Genomic DNA, 15,749 nt, shown 5'->3' with positions numbered 1-15,749 from the left:
ATAAACGCTCGAGGACCCTGCAGGCATTGCAGCTGAAAATGGGTGAGCATGAACTGTTCAAGGTTTAATTATATGTTGTAGAAGTGTTGAAGTCGTACCTTGATATCTGAGATCGGTGGTAAAGGATGACTGTTAGATATGTGAAACAGAGATAATTCTGAATGAAGCTGAACAAGACGATATGGATGTGTCTGTCCTCTGGTGGAAGATGGTAGGTATTTAAATGAACAAACTATCCCATTTGAACTGGTCCATGGCCAGGTTTTTATACTTTTTCAGTCCACCACCCATCAGATAGTGTCCTTGCACAGTTACTAGATGCTGCACTAATTGGTGTGTTGAACAGAGCCTTTGCTCTCTGTTCAGCAATTGAGCAGCCTGAGGCGTGCTCATGTTGGCGTATTGATCAGACCCTTTGCTCTCTGTTCAGCAATTGAGCAGCCTGAGGCGTGCTCATGGCGGCGTGTCGAACAGAGCCTCTGCTCTATGTTCAGCAATTGAGCAGCCTGAGACGTGTTCATGTTGGTGTGCCCACCCAATATGTTTCCTGGATGCCAGTTGATTACTTTCATTTTATCATATAGTAATCAGCTACTAAAAACACTATATTATATAGCTATTATAATCTTTAAATAAAAGATATACTTATAAGATTAAAATATTATTTATTAATTAGTAAAATTAATATAAGTTAATTAATTAAAAAATAGTTTAAAAAAGAAAGATAAAATATATTAAATAGAATAAAATTAAAGAATGAAAATAAAATAATAAAATAAAGGTTATAATTAAAAGAATAAATATAATTAAATGTTTACTTTTAAATAAAGAGTTAAAATATTTATAAACTATTCTTTTAAGTTTATTATTAAACTAAATATAAATAGTTAAAGTTTTAAAAGATAAAATATAATATATTTTTAAAATTAAATTAATTAAATTTATTATATAAAACTTTTATAATAACTTTATAATTACTTATAATATTATTTATTATAAAATATACCTTTTATATTAATATATTAAGTTATATTATTTTTAATTAATATTCTTAGTTTATAAAAGTTAAAGTTATTATAAAGTATAAGTTACTTAGTTTAATATTAATAAGTATTATATAAAAGTATTAAACTTCTATTATTATTAAGATAGAGTATTAAAATAAATAAAAATAAAGTTATTATTCCTTTAATTAAAGTTTTAACTTTATTTAAATAAATATTTATCTATTTACTTTATTATATTATAAGTTAAACTATTTTAAAGTAGTTACTTTATTTATTAATCTATTAAATTATAATATAGTTAAGTAAGGTAATTATACTTTATTATTATATATAGTTTGAAATTTATAATCTTAATATCTTTATTATAAATAAAAGAAGAAATAACTATTAATAATTAAATTTATAAATATATAAAATAAATTTATACTTTAAAAAAGTTATTAATATTTAAAATAATTAAACTTTTAGAAAGATTAAGTAATTATAAATTTAATATAAAGTATATTAAATTTATAAAAGTTTAAATTTAAAATTAAGAATTTTATTTTAAAGTTTATATTTATAAAAATAAATGATTTAAATTATATAAATTATTTAAATTATTTAAATTATTTAAAAATAGTTTAAACTAACTTAAATATTAAATAAACCTTTAATAATATAATATAATTGAATTAAAAACTAATTATAAGTATAAAACTATATTATAAAAAAGATTTTAATTATTAATTTAATTTATTTAATTAATTATTAAATATTTTTATTTATTATATATTAATTAATATATTAATTTAATAGTGATTCGCTTATTTTATAAGATATATTTTGAAAACCTCCACTTTATTTTAATTTATATAAATATTTAAAATATATAAAAATCTAGGGATTTAAACAGCGATTTAAATAGGAATAAAAGCTATTAGCGGCTGTAGGCCCACCCTCTTAGACTTAGACAAATAGCTCCTAAGGCCCTAGCAAGGGCTCCCCACCTAGTATTTGATAACTCACGCAGTACTTACTTTTCCAAACAACATCCCCACATTTATACGTACTTTCTAAGGTAGCGCCAAGAAACTACTCCAGGCTGTTGCCTACAGGGCCTGTTGCCTGGCTAGCCTGAAGGCACCAGAAGGGGCTTTGTACTCAAGTAGCTTCAATTGGAGAAATTTGTTAGGGTAGACTTATTAGCAGATACCAAATTTCATACGGTACCTACAGCTAAAATCTTGTACTGAGTGAGCTAGTGAAAACAGCTGACAGAGGGGTTGGATGTTTGCACCCTGAACCCAGATCAACCAATCAAACATCATAATCCTTAGCAATTTCAACAAACATACAAAAGGTCTGACTTTGGTTGGGGATCACGCCCGACCCCATCATCACTCACTGGACTCTTTTCAGCAGCTCATTGACTTCTCTCACAACACACTACCCATGGCCACAGCCTCAACGTCCTGGACAACAGTCCATGAATTCCTCCAGAACAGTGATGATGAAACTATTGCTTGTTTCAACCAAGTCAACTGGGATCAGCTCTGCCGAATAGCCTCCGACGCCAATCACAGCTTGAGCTGTGTGGCCCTGGACCAGATAACTAGCGGACTCAACAACGTCGTCCGTCAACTCGAGTTCTCCAACAAGACTCGCTGGGCAGCCCGAGTTCCCATCATAAGAAGTCATCCTTCTTATTCCTATGGCAAACTCCTACAGAATGAAATTGCAACAATGCAGTTCATTCATGACAATTCCAGCCTCCCAGTACCCCAAGTCTTTGTCTACAACACCGATATGAATAATGCTGCAGAATCTGCTTTCATGCTCATCGAAATGCTTCCCGGTATTGTTGCTATGGATGCTCTCGGTGGCCACAAAGTACACCACGGCGTGATACCCGTAGAGTACCGAAAACCTTTCTATCAATCTGTGGCTAAGTGTCATGTGAGTTCTTGGCGCCCACCGTGTTGGATTTTATGTCGGCTGACTGTACTAGGTCCAGATGACATCACTGCGACTCCCGAAAATCGGAACTGTCATCCGAATGGAGGACGGCGGATATGAGTCGGGCCCTATTCCGGGAATCGGCGGTCCGTTTGATACAGCGGCGGCCTTTTTTGAGGCATGGGCCGATCACGTCAGCTTCAAGCTCGACAAGGAAACGATCACAGGCATGATGCAGAGAGGACCAATCTCGGCGGAAAAGATGATCAAGATTATCGACGACTTCCCTCGGCAGATCAAAGGCATGGCTAAACAACTCCCTTTTTCCAACGACGGACCATTCCCACTATCCCACGATGATTTCCTCCACAGCAACATCATGGTGGACGAGGCCAGCTTCGATGTGACAGGAATCATTGATTGGGAAGGGGCATTCACGGTCCCGTGGAGTCTCATTGGCTACCCCGAGTTCCTTTCGGTCATGCCCCGGTCTTTTGATTTGCCCCAGCATTACGGCCAAGATGGGCAACCTCTCGATGAGAGCGTGAAGGAACAGTGGCGCGAGCGGCGCGAGTATCTGGAGATGGTGAAGATGGCGGAGATGGCGGAAGGTGAAGACAGCCTGCTCTCAAACTCTCTCGGTAGCAACTTGAGCCAGACTTTGGCTTACTCGTACGGAGCATATACTAGTATTGGGAAACTTGGGTTCTATGATAGAGTCGTGGCAGAGCTGAACGAAGGCACCGAAGTCACAAGTGTAGCAGTATAATCACGCTTCGAACCAGTCATAGCATGGTGGTCTTCAAGTGAATTTCGCTGAGTCGCACGGGCCGATAATCATATGGGTTTATTCAAGGCAGTGCTCTTTAGCCTTGGCTGTATCTCGCAAAGGACATGCACTTCTCGTATTCTAACCACTATTATCGACACTATATGTTTTTTAGACGCTAGGTTCTGTGCGTTTACTACGTATGAAAGTGCTATGTATGTCCCCGGACACACACAGAATAGAAGGGAAACCAGTCAATCAACATAAGACAAACGGACACTACCTAGGTAGTTCCCACCTTGAGGGGCCCTAGACATGTTGGGATCCATAGATACATATATTTATTCGTATTCTACGGAATACACGACACCTTACATAGCAGGCAGCCCCTGACTTTGAGTAACTCGGGGGAGCCACGCAAAGGGACTACCATGCTGTATATCAAAATAGCCCAGACCTCATCAGTGGACCACTGCTCCCATCAAGTTATGTCAACAGACACCAGGCAACGGTCAATTCGTTTCGACATGCATCGATTCACTCCGAGCCACCTTGATGTGTAATCACGAACCGAAGCTCAGCAGCAGGGTGAAGGCTTAATTAGCTCTTCGCGTGGGTGTTACTGCAGCTGCAGATTGCTGTTCAAGGTGACGTTGGTTCGAGGCTTTTGGCCCATGTTATGGTCGGCGGTGATGGCTATGCGCTCGCGTTCATTTTCAGCCTGGTCCCGGATCTTCTGAAGCTTTCCCATACTCATCAAGTCGGTGGAGCTCGTCTTTTGCATCGACTTCCGCCGCATGAATCCCTTGATTGACTTCAAAATGGCTCGCAGCATTGGTAGAGAACCAGCGATCAGGGCAAGGTCGTCCTCGCAAATTGTCTAGATCATAATGTCGTCGATGCGCTCTGAAATTGAGTTCTGATAGTCATCAACTCCAACATAAGAAAGGGACCACTCGCGGATGCATGGGGACGCTCAAAAGTGATGGCGATCGACGTGCCCAAACAGTTCTCTGTAGCAGAGTAGCCTGTGCGAAGGCAAGACGCGGTTTTTGTGTTCGGGTAAGTCGCCAATGTTACGTTTGAGACTGCCCCGAGCATCTCCCCGCCAGGCTCTGGTACAAGCTACGATACCTTCTAAACATTATGAGGCCGCCGAATTTGGGATAGCTTTCAAATACGGGGGTTCTTGACAATTAGGTCGTAATTCATGTTATGGGAGCAGAATAAAACACCAGAATCGAGAATCATGGACGAAACCTGTGGGTACCAATCCGTGATTGGTTTCAAGATTCTCTTAATCACTCGCAAAGCTTTCCAGGCTCGGCGTCCCCTGGAGCCCTCTGGCCTGGGACAAGACGCGGCCTTTCCAAATGTGACCTGTCACCAAGCAGATGCAGGACTGCGCCGCAGGATGGGCAGTTGGCTGCAGCTCGACCAGAGTAAAGCGTCGATCTCACATCGTCTGGTCAACCGATCCGCGCCTCTATGTCCACATTGGGCAGGACCCTCGCTAGTAAGTGAGCTCGTCTACCCATGCAGTGTTGTGCTGGTAGGGAGTGAGTAATTATGAGCAGTTGGCGGACCACAACTAATGCGCCTGGGTAGCTGCTCTTCCAAGACTTCGCCGAGAATGCAATGAGGTTCTATCTGCACGTAAACATCTACTACCCTAAGGGTATGAAGTAGGACAGGCCCCGAAGGATTTTGTTTGACAAGCTCAACCAGACTCTTGGAGGCGGATCGCCTTGGCTGTCAACAGAATCTGCCCTAGGATACGCGTGAATTGATCTTCTGTTACCCAATCCGCCTGTCCACTTATGTGGGACTCTGTCGTCCCTCAAGCTGTGTGTATCATGCCATGTAGGTTTGTGTATGGATTAACAGGTCTCCGAACGACCAGATGCGATTTAAAACATAGACCTCGGGGACAGAGATGCATTATTTTTCCATTTCAGGAGGCCGATCTTCCTTGGCAGTCGACTACTTTAGTCCCGATTGAACCATGTGCCTAGTGCTTACTTCTCATCTCATGAGGTACCTTTGCCTAGTGTGTTAGTGGTTAGTGGTGTCGTAGCTGACCGTACCTAGACGGTCCCCTCCGCCGTCTTAATTTAACAAGTTGCCCTGTGTTCTAATTTACCGCCTCGAGACCTTTCCTGCATCCTTAGAAATTCATCACACAATGTCGTACGAAGTCAAGGGAAAGTTTGCTCTGGTCACGGGTGCTGGCAGTGGTACGGATCCTCGCATCTTTTGCCCCATGGTTCATTACGCGTATCCCACGATGTTGGCAGCTCCCTTTATAATTCGGCATTAGCATGCGCAGCATCGTGATTCTGACACTTGCATGAGCATAGGGATCAATCTGGCTTTTGCCGAGCAGCTTCTCAAGGCCGGTTGCTCCGTGGTCTTCGCAGATATCGCACTGCGCGAGGAAGCCAAGGCTCTCATCGCCGAGTTCCCTCACCCCGCTCCCGTCTCTGCAGTCTATCACAGGTGCGACCAGTCCGACTGGAAGTCTATCTCTGACACCTGGGAGTTCACCCTTAAGACCTTTGGACGCATTGACCTGGTCTGCCCTGGCGCTGGCATTTGGTAAGCACTTGTAATTCTAGTGCCTCCGATATTCCCACCTCAAATTGTTGTAGCGGACCTCCGCAGATAGCCCGCAATGGAAGAAAAGGGCATGGACATCAGTTCTCACTGATAATTAATCACAACAGGGAACCCCCCTCCTCCACTTTCTGGCAACTCCCAGGCATCTCCCCCCTGTCCAAGGACGACCCCAATGGCGCCCCAGGAGTCTACCACCTCTTCGCCGTGAACCAGATGGGCCCCATCCGGTTTGCCCAGATCGCCCTGGATTACTGGATGTCCAACAAAATCGCGGGCAGCCTGCTGTTCGTGGCCTCGATGAGCGCGTACCTGCCGACCATCGGCACGCCGCTGTACAACGCCTCCAAGGGCGCCCTGACCTCATTCACGCTGTCGCTGGCCCAGGTCAAGGCCCGTCTGGGCATCCGCGTCGCCTGCATGTGCCCGTCCACCACCTACACCCCCGCCGTCGAGGCCGAGTACTGCGTCGGCAAGGTCCGCAAGCAGGACATGAACATGACTGCCGAGGAATGCGCGCAGATCATGCTGCGCCTCGTGACAGAGGAGCAGTACGGAAACGGCGATATCGTCGAGGGCATGCAATATGCCGAGCAGGGCATGCCATCTGACGTGCGCGTCCGCACCGTCCCTTACCAGGCACTGCTGCCTCCTATCAACATGGAGGGCGAGTTCAGTGGAAAGAACATCCTGATAGAGGAGGAGAAGTTATGGGAGAAGCTTAAGGTCAGCGGTATGAGATAGTTGGCAGACTCTTTCAAGGTTGCGCAGTCGAGGTACCACTGCGTACCCAGAGTAGATGCATGGCAGATCGAAGCGAGTGGCCGCCTTTGGCTGCTTGTGAAAAGAAGAGTAAACAATAAATTCATGCGCCATATCTGAGCTTTCCCGTGTATCTAATAAAGCAAGCTGGAGCTCAACCACAATTCGAGGAATTAGCTATGCAGGAACAAATGTCTGTAAACCAGCGCACATCTTGGATGACGCACTCGACCTATTGGTGTATAGCAGTGCCGATCCCACAACCCATTCGATCAAGTGATAATGTATGAGATTCTGCTGCGCAAAAGCCTCCCTATTCAGGCCTTATTGGCACTTATCCTCATTCAAGAAGGCGGATTTGCTTGCGTTAGCCATTCCCGCTGCAGTATGAATCGCAGGGACCGCCAGCTGCGCACTGTACCATGCTGTTATCAAAACAGCGTTTCCTTGTCCCAAGAGCGGTGTTGAACCATGCGTGCCACTAGTTGGCGGAAGGAAAGTAAGCACAATTCTAACGGGAAGAGGAACGTGTACATGACGGTTTCTACATACCTCGTACCCGTGCTCGTCGGGCTGGTCAAAGTATCTGAAGCTCCAACCAGTAAGGCTTCCTGTTCATGACACCGTATCAGTCACCACCTTCCTTGCAGAAGAAAGTCCATCTTTTGGCACCTCATTCGCTGCCCGACCTACCCGGTCCACAACACGGATTAATTGCTGGCTGAAGTGACTTTTGTCCCCAGTCATGGTTCGCCCAGCCAGCGCCGCGTATATCATAATGCTGCAGAACGAATTTCCACCAGCCCCAACAGCTCTGTCTTGGCTTGTTAGGGGGCGGCCAGGGCCGGTTTTGGCGGAAAATATCAATCTGGTACGTATTTTCCTGTAGCATGCGCTTGCCGCCTTGCTTCCAGTTCATCGGGTTGATATCCTCCAGGGAGACATCGCAGTCGTTGATAATGGCACTCATAGCTTCGGCACACTGGATGTGGTTGAAGCCTTTTTTCTGATCTGATATTGTCATGGACATCGTGTACTGGTCAGGCGTGTGTGGATAGTACGTTTGGGAATGCTTCCAGTTAAAAGGGAGACCGGGAAAGCTTCTCGCAGCATTGTCGCAGAAATCCAAAACGTTGTTGCTGAGAGCTTCGCTGCTTGCGTAACCCCTTGATGTGTTCAGGGTGGAGTAGCAGATCAGCGTGTCAATAGGAGGAGGTGAGGGAGCAGGAGGCGAGGGCGGTGCACGTGTGTAAAATAAATGGAAGAGCACGAGGATGAGAGCGGACGCGAACACAGCAACCTGGAACCTTAGCCAAAAGCTATAACGATGTAGATACGACACCTCTTCCGTTTGCACTCCAGGGACAGGACGGGGAGGAAAGACAGCACGGGGAAGAAGGGGAGTTCGGGCATCAACATGATTCACTCTCATCTTGCCGTTGATGCCAAGGTCCGACAAGATGCTTTAGCCGCCTGTATCGACGGTAACGGTATGGCGTCACTTGGAATTTGCGGAGAAAGGTTTCGAGGCCCACGTCAGATATTGTTGATGATATAAGTAATGTAGGATCGATGCAAGAGAAGGGACGAGGCAAGGGAGCCTGGTGCTGTTTGAGAGCGGGGCGCAGGCTTATCGATAGGATCGAGAAGGCCTCCTGCATGAGCAAGCCCCAGTGAGTCCAGCCACGAGATCGCTTATATCAGCTTGTATCACCAAAGTCAGACCATCATTATCTGGTTTCGCTTCTATTCCGCACATGCAATATCATTATAAATGGGTTATCTGGGGGTTTTATGTAGCTGAACGAACATGGTGCTGTACAGAAAGACGGGCGCACTACCCAAAACTTATGCGAAAGGGGAGAAAACTCCAGATAATCAATGTCATTATAACCAGATCGTCAAGCTGTTTGTGGAAGGGCTGATCCCTGGGTAGCAATACGGCGATTTGATCATAACGTCGCAAAGCTCACCTCAAATATTTATGACATGGGAATCACTGCGAGGAGATGTGTTTCCTTCCACCAAGTGTCACTTGAATATACCGATTGCCCATGTCATGCCACAGAACGGCTGTTTCAAAACAAAATCTGGGTGGCCCCGTCAGTTCCACACTTGTGCCCCCTCGAAGCAAGTATGGCTGGGGCTATTGTAGCTGTACTCAGGAGGTTACTTATGAAAGATCGCCCTCGTGTGGAATTTGCGGCGGGTATGGACCAGTGGTACTCATGTCGCAGTGTCTGGCAGAGGCATGGCTACAGTCAAATTAGGTAGGATGGAGAGGGAGCAGAAAACTTCGAGATAAACGTGAAAAAGAGAATCCAGAATTTCAGTACGTGGTCATTCCAGAAGCAAAGAATTTATATAAGAGGATTGTTTTTATGGTGACGCATGCGGTTGGTGATGGGGACAGTGATTGTTTCGGAGGGGGACTGACAACCCGCCGGCCCATCATCACAGCTACAGGCTGGGTAGGACCTGTGTTTCGAAGGTTTGTTCTGATTTCCGTTGACTACAAGCCCGTGTCATGGCAAGAGAAGCTTCTCCGGAACAGCTCCATCGCCCAAGACGTGCCGAGCATGTTCCTCATGTGGGGGATAGTACACCTGTAGACCAACGTCTCGTGAGCGCAGGGCATCAATCCGACCCCTGGTGGCCGTGGCGTGCCGAGTCCTCAAGGCACACATACAGAGGCAAGATACCAGCATCACCGTTCCAAGAACAACAACCAGATCCGAGCAAAAGACACAGACTGTGTTGGAATCTCTCCTCGATATATCCTTTGGCCTCGAAGCCCAACACCCTCAAGTGCGGGTGCGAGGGGGTCCTCGGAGACACAGACATAGTAATTACATGCGCCATGGGGCAATGTGAAGAGAGGGGTGGGGATCCCTCATATTAATCCGCAACTAACATACACGCATTACGGAAGATGCTGGCGGCTCCAGTTAGAAGTCTGTCAGGTGCTCGTGTGACTGAATGTGAGTCAAGCTTTTCGGGACTGGGCTGGTTTCTCTCTCATGGGGCACCTATATGAATGTTGCCGTCCGTGGATAAGCCGCTTCATGCAATGGGAGGACCTAGTTCAGTGCAGTGATCTGTTGAGTCCGATTCGCCACTCACATGGACTGGCATGGTTTCTGCCGAGAAGCTACGGCACTTCAAATGTTGCGAGGCTGGGTCCGCCGCGATGGTACCTTGGCAGATTTTGGAAGGGATCAGTACTCTGGCGTACGGTGGCCGGGTGGCATTTACGACAGCACAGTCAGACGAGTCAGGAATCGGGTTGAAAAGGAGATGGAACACAAGCAGGATGAGGAGAATGTCTGATGGTATTAGGTTACTTGTATTACTACTCGAAGTGGTATACTAGGCATTGCATACGTGCTGCACGAGCGTAGTCCGACAAAAGAACCAATCTGCCTGTTCAATGTCTCGCAAGTCCAACCTGAACCGCGAGTTTTCAGCTCAGAGAAAGTCCCTGGGTTGCAGATTGTCGAGAAAGTCCCTGGGTGGCAGACTGTCGAAGCTCAGCGCGTAGGTCCCGACGGCATGGGCGATGGCCTTGGTCGTTTCGAAAAACACGTCCATGTTGATGTTTTCGACAGTGTCGTTGGCGGTGTGGTAGTTGGGATCCTTGCCAGCGTGAAGGCCACCTGTCGGGATACCGGCCTTGACGAACGGCCAGTGATCACTGTTACCGCGGAGCTGGACAGTCTTCCACTTCAGGCCGGTGTCGTCAAAATAGTCTTGGAAAAACTCTTCATTCTCCTCCACACCTGGCGGGGCTTCGAAGCCCGTACTGTCCAACTCGCTGGTGTAGATGCCATATTCGCCGGCAGGGGAGGCGATCATGTCGAAGTTGAGGTAGAGGCGGATCTTCTGGCGCTCCTCCTCGCTTAGCCCGTTGACGTAATGTTGAGAGCCGATGAGTCCTTCTTCCTCAGCGGACCACCACGAGAACCGGACGGCATTGTTGACGGTGTAATTCTCTTTGGCGAGGTCGTAGGCGATGGCAAGGAGAGCGATGCCACCCGAGGCGTTGTCGTTGATGCCTGGCCCAGCAGCGACCGAGTCCATGTGGGCGCCGAGTTGAAGGACATTGTTCGGATCACCTCCCTTGGTTTGAGCAATGACGTTGTACCTGCAGACCCATCAGGCACGGTCAGGGCGAAGATGGGGACAGCATCGACGTGAACTTACAGCTTCAGCACCTCGCCCTTGTGCTTGTACTTGAAGTAGTCTCTCGAAACGTCGTAGTAGTCGAACTCGTCCCCAAATTGGCCGTTGAGAGAACGCTCGATTAAATCCATAGTCTTGTCCAGGCCCGGGGTGCCGATGAATCTGTTCCTCTCAGGAGATTCGTAGGCAAACTCTTGGATGGCTTGAGCAAGACCAAGGAGTTGTTCTTCTTCGACCAAGTCGACCAAATCTTTCTGGTAGGCTAGTGTCAGTGACGGGGTGTCACTGGGCAAGAAGCAAGAGACGAACTGGATCGACGAGCTTGTTGGCTTCAAAGTTGGATGTGGGCGCCGCAAAGGCCAGAGACGCGACCGCCAGGAAGGCGCCGAGAGAGGAAACAGGCTTCATTGTGAGGGAATGGGTTTCGTTTCTGGGTAAGACAAGATTGAAGAATCAGGATTCGAATGAGCGATGGATGTTGGTCGGACAGGCCAGCAAAAAAACGATGATGAATGATGGGAGTGCTGGCTTGGTGATGGTGGGCTCTGCCAGGTATGAAGAGGGAGGAAAGTAAACAGAGGATGGCGGAATCAGGGGGAGTGGATAAAAAGGCAGACTCTTGAGGAGGGCTCTTTCCCGCGTCGAACTCATCATCTCTCTTACTGACGCCTCCCACCCACCCTGAACAGTGGAAGGCAGCCTCCGGAAGACCCCGACCTGCCTGCACAAGTCAAATTAGCTCACAGCACCTTTGCATTACAAACTGGTGGTTCCCTGCAACTGCGGCGGGACTTCTGATCCTCCCCAAGTGGTGCAATTCTGATGATTTCCATCATTTCTTGGGTTCTGGGAGACGGATGAATTTGCTGATTCAGCCAAGTCAGACTGCACAATCAAGCAACAGGGAGCCGGTCTCGTCATCCTATCCAGGCGGGCGAGCACAGCTCACTGGCACCATAGTAGCTGCATCTTGATCGTAACTTCATCGTGGCCGCCTCCACGATGATCTCCATAGAGTGGTAGACACCACTTAGAAAAGCACAGACTGCAATTTTGACAACGTCCGGCAGGCTCCATTTTCTCCCCTGCCAACCATGACCCCAGTCTGTGCCCTGGGGCAGTCCTTCCGAGGCCATTTGAAAGAGCCCCAGGGCAGTCAGGCCCTCGCGTTCTGCTCGCCCCCATCCTGCCTCTCATCAGAGCTGAGCCCCCGCCCCTGCGCAAAGTTCATTCAGACAATGAGCAGGAGGTGGTCCAGTAGTGGGGTGCCGTCGACTGGACGGGGTATGAGGTACGTCAGAGATGCAAGTCTAGCCCGTGTGCTCTTCTGGGATGTTCAAATCCAGCAGTGGCATGGAAATGTTCCTGCCGGCATCCCATGACCGTTTTGTGAGACAGGAGCCCGGCTGCCTTCCATGTCTGTCTGAACGCACTGGCCAGGCTCAACCATGTGTGCCAGTGTCATTGAGGAAACACCGGGGCATTCAGTCTCCAAGTCAACTGCCGATTCAGCGTAGTCCATTTCACACGGATTAAAGATGCAGCTGCCTTCTGTCCTTCTGTTTTCGGTCTTGGACTGCCCTGGCCAGTGATCGAAACGGTGACGTGTACCGGTGCGGTGGACCGTCGCGGAAACGCTCGTGTCAGGCTCCGTTGTGTGTAGCAACTTGGCACAGACTGCTTTGTGGTGGATGTGGTGCACGACAGCGTCAAGTAATAAGATGTCGTTTATGAAATCGATCGAATTTTCTATCTGGGCAGGTCAGCCGATCGAGATCCTACCCATTCGGCCTTCTAGGCCGTCGGCTAAGCTTCGAGTCGGCAGACTGCGAGCCAGGGCTCATCCGAGGCAACGGCAACGACCGTTATCTCATGATTTTCCGAAGATCTTCTCCTCCTCCTCCTCCTTCTTCTCCTCCTCTCAGTCAATCTCTGCCGGTGGGAGCAGAATCTAGAGCCGGAAGTTGTGGGTTGACAGCTTGGTTGTTCGTCTCCGTGGCGGGGGCTTTTCCGTCAGCGCTGCTGTTGGCGTCAGTCAAGTGTCCTCGACATCCTCGAGTTGGAAAAACAATGAAGCAATAGTTCCCCATCCAGACTCACCTGGCGGCATCTTTGCCATCCGCAGCACTCTTCCCCTTCTCCTTGCGCTTCTGCTCCCTCCTCTGCCTCTTGCGCCTCTTCTCCGCCTCCAGCGCCCCCCGCGAATCGTCCATCTTCCTCTTCGAAGCCCGATCCATCTCCAAGACCTCCTCCTTGCCATGGCCACACACACACCCCGCGCCCTCCTTCGCCCTCCGCTGGATCGCCACGCGCTCCTCCTCCTCGAGACACTGCAGCGTGGGCTTGTGCCGCGACCCAGGCTTGCGCGCCATCAGCGCCCTGCTCCCCTGGTCGAGCCAGTCGCCCTCCTCGTCCCTGTGCGCAAACCGCACGAAGAACCGGTTGATGACCTGCGCGAACACGCGGTTCTCCCCGAGCTGGTCCTCCCTCCTGTCGTGGATGCACCGCGGGAACCGCGCCGCCTGCCGCAGCACCGTCATGCTCGAGTGCAGGCGCGCCACGTCCATGGGGATGTTGTCCATCAGCGCAAACTTGTCCGCAAACGGGCTCTCGAGGACGGTGGTGGCGGCCTGGCGGGCGCGCTCGCCGAGGATGGGGTGCCGAAGGTAGGCGCGCGCCTCGTCGAGGCTGCTGAGCGCGTGGCCGGCCGGCCAGACGTCCCTGCGCCGCCACCTGTGCTCGTCGACGTCCTCGTAGGAGAGGCCGTCGCTGCTGATCCTGGCGCGTAGCGACTGCGTCTGGCAGTGGTCCATCTGGGGGAAGACGAACCACATCCAGGTGATGGCGGGGTGGGGCTTGCGGTGGCCGCCTCTGAAGGCTGCGAGGACCTCGTCGAATGCGTTGTTCTGGTCTTGCGCCTTGATGAATCTGTCGAGGTTGTATGGGTCGCGGGCCGCTTCGCCCGCCTCGCCCGCCGGCGTGGTCGGCGTTGTTGGCGCGAGGAAGGAGAAGAGAGACATTTTGTGCGATGCCTTGGGGGACGTTGACAGGGAAACCAAACTAGATGGTGAGGTTAGAAGCGTAATAGAAAGGGGATCAGTTGCGAGGCAACAGAGACGCCCGCCACAATGTTTGCAGTGTTGCAAGCTTCACCGTGGTGTTGCGATCAGCTTTGATCAACTGCAGGTGGTGACAAGGCCAGTGACAAAACCCCCGAGATGAACCACCAGAGGTACGGTGAATTCCACATACGTACCGTGTGGCCAAGGTCTGGCATGAAATGAATTAGGGAATCAATCCATGACCCTTGGCTGTAGAATTTGAACGTTTGTGTGCCTGTGGCAAGTTGGTAGACACGAATTACCATGGGCACAAGGCTCACCAGCTCCTTGAAAGCTGCCTCGGCCGTTTGTTGGTTTTGCAATGTCCATTGATGATGAAGTCCGGGGTGACTGACCGGGGTCCAGCCCAGCATTATCATCCACCCCAATGACTTTCAATGCCACCTGTTTGGTCAGTTATCTGCCATTTTGTTGCCAGCGCGGCACCATAAGAATTGTTTGTTACAGCTCTTGTAAGTGGTCATTGAACAAGCCTCACTTCATGGTACTTTGAACTGTTATGCTGCCACCCGTCCTAACCTTTTAACTTTGCATCAAAGAGTGGCCATACGGAGTTCTTCAACTTGGATGAGTGAATCTAGTAGTCATTCAGGCTCAGGCTGATGAGAACCTATCCCACAGTTGTCCATGAACTTGAAGATTTCATTCAAACAGGTGGTCATGCGAAGTCCTGTAGCAATACATTGCTTGATGCTGGTAGAAAACAAAAGGGGTTATTCCTTTTACTTCAAATTTCATAACATGGTAACGATTATTGGCATGAAGATTGCGAGCCAGTCCAACCATCCTCATGATCCCGAATCCGTCTTCCAATAGGCTGTGAGGGGTTGTTTTCGTACCCGTGGACGTGCAAAGCGTTCCCAATACTCTTCCAGGTGGTACGGTGCGCCAGCTGGCTCAAGAGAACCGTCAGACCGTCACGGTCGGTAGAGCAGCCGACAGTCTGTGTCTCCAATCTTTGAGCACTAAATACATTGCACCACAGAATAATCTTTCACGCACACCACGTGGCTTTGTCACAAGAAAGCCTCCAACCATCTCTTTCTGGTTGAAGCTTTGGAATGAGAACAAGGAAATAAAGGCTTCCTCTCCCACCAAATCTCTAACCTCTGACATACTTATGCTGCGGATCCCACTAATCTGCCTGGCATTATGAAAAATAAGAGCCAAGCTCGAGAGTTGATATTTGGGCCCCTGCATGGGCAATGAAAATGTTGTGGAGGGCCGGAAATCCAAGTCGTCGTTCCGGACCATGAATGCGAGCCTTTTTACTCTCTTGGCGAATTCCATACCGATGATGTTGTGACGGATATCTTCGTACGTGTCATACCCCTCCCAGCCTTGGATGCAGAA

The 15,749-nt window shown here is 48.7% G+C and overlaps 5 protein-coding genes across 5 annotated transcripts; 2 read left to right on the top strand and 3 right to left on the bottom strand.

The window, feature by feature from the left end:
* Positions 1-2,395: 2,395 nt before the first annotated feature.
* On the top strand, positions 2,396-3,800 carry KVR01_009547 (uncharacterized protein). The gene is made up of 2 exons (XM_044794170.1): positions 2,396-2,945; positions 2,998-3,800. Exons 1-2 carry the CDS (start codon positions 2,442-2,444, stop codon positions 3,712-3,714), a joined length of 1,221 nt encoding a protein of 406 aa, XP_044642049.1. The 5' UTR covers positions 2,396-2,441; the 3' UTR covers positions 3,715-3,800.
* A 2,099-nt stretch (positions 3,801-5,899) lies between these two features.
* Positions 5,900-7,074, top strand: KVR01_009039 (uncharacterized protein; the record flags this gene model as incomplete). The annotated part of the gene is made up of 3 exons (XM_044782363.1): positions 5,900-5,951; positions 6,075-6,312; positions 6,441-7,074. The coding sequence occupies 3 exons, from the start codon at positions 5,900-5,902 to the stop codon at positions 7,072-7,074; spliced, it is 924 nt and encodes a 307-aa protein (XP_044641541.1).
* A 499-nt stretch (positions 7,075-7,573) lies between these two features.
* Positions 7,574-8,062, bottom strand: KVR01_009302 (uncharacterized protein; the record flags this gene model as incomplete). The annotated part of the gene is made up of 3 exons (XM_044786344.1): positions 7,574-7,603; positions 7,645-7,703; positions 7,786-8,062. The coding sequence occupies 3 exons, from the start codon at positions 8,060-8,062 to the stop codon at positions 7,574-7,576; spliced, it is 366 nt and encodes a 121-aa protein (XP_044641804.1).
* Positions 8,063-10,560: 2,498 nt separating this feature from the next.
* KVR01_009491 (uncharacterized protein) lies at positions 10,561-11,682 on the bottom strand (the record flags this gene model as incomplete). The annotated part of the gene is made up of 3 exons (XM_044782411.1): positions 10,561-11,236; positions 11,296-11,528; positions 11,584-11,682. The coding sequence occupies 3 exons, from the start codon at positions 11,680-11,682 to the stop codon at positions 10,561-10,563; spliced, it is 1,008 nt and encodes a 335-aa protein (XP_044641993.1).
* Positions 11,683-13,199: 1,517 nt separating this feature from the next.
* Positions 13,200-14,294, bottom strand: KVR01_009108 (uncharacterized protein; the record flags this gene model as incomplete). Its single annotated transcript, XM_044790529.1, has 2 exons — positions 13,200-13,293; positions 13,375-14,294. 2 exons carry the CDS (start codon positions 14,292-14,294, stop codon positions 13,200-13,202), a joined length of 1,014 nt encoding a protein of 337 aa, XP_044641610.1.
* Between the last annotated feature and the right edge of the window lie 1,455 nt (positions 14,295-15,749).

Source organism: Diaporthe batatas (genome assembly GCF_019321695.1).
Source record: "Diaporthe batatas strain CRI 302-4 chromosome Unknown Contig00011, whole genome shotgun sequence".
NCBI classification, from domain to species: Eukaryota; Fungi; Ascomycota; class Sordariomycetes; order Diaporthales; family Diaporthaceae; genus Diaporthe; species Diaporthe batatas.
This window is presented reverse-complemented; position numbering and strand designations above follow the sequence as displayed.

Excerpts from the sequence above, each read along its gene's own strand:
- KVR01_009547 (XM_044794170.1), top strand. The coding sequence starts at position 2,442 with ATGGCCACAGCCTCAACGTCCTGGACAACAGTCCATGAATTCCTCCAG. Across the intron at positions 2,946-2,997 it reads AATCTGTGGCTAAGTGTCAT|GTCCAGATGACATCACTGCG; the intron begins GTGAGTTCTTGG and ends TGACTGTACTAG.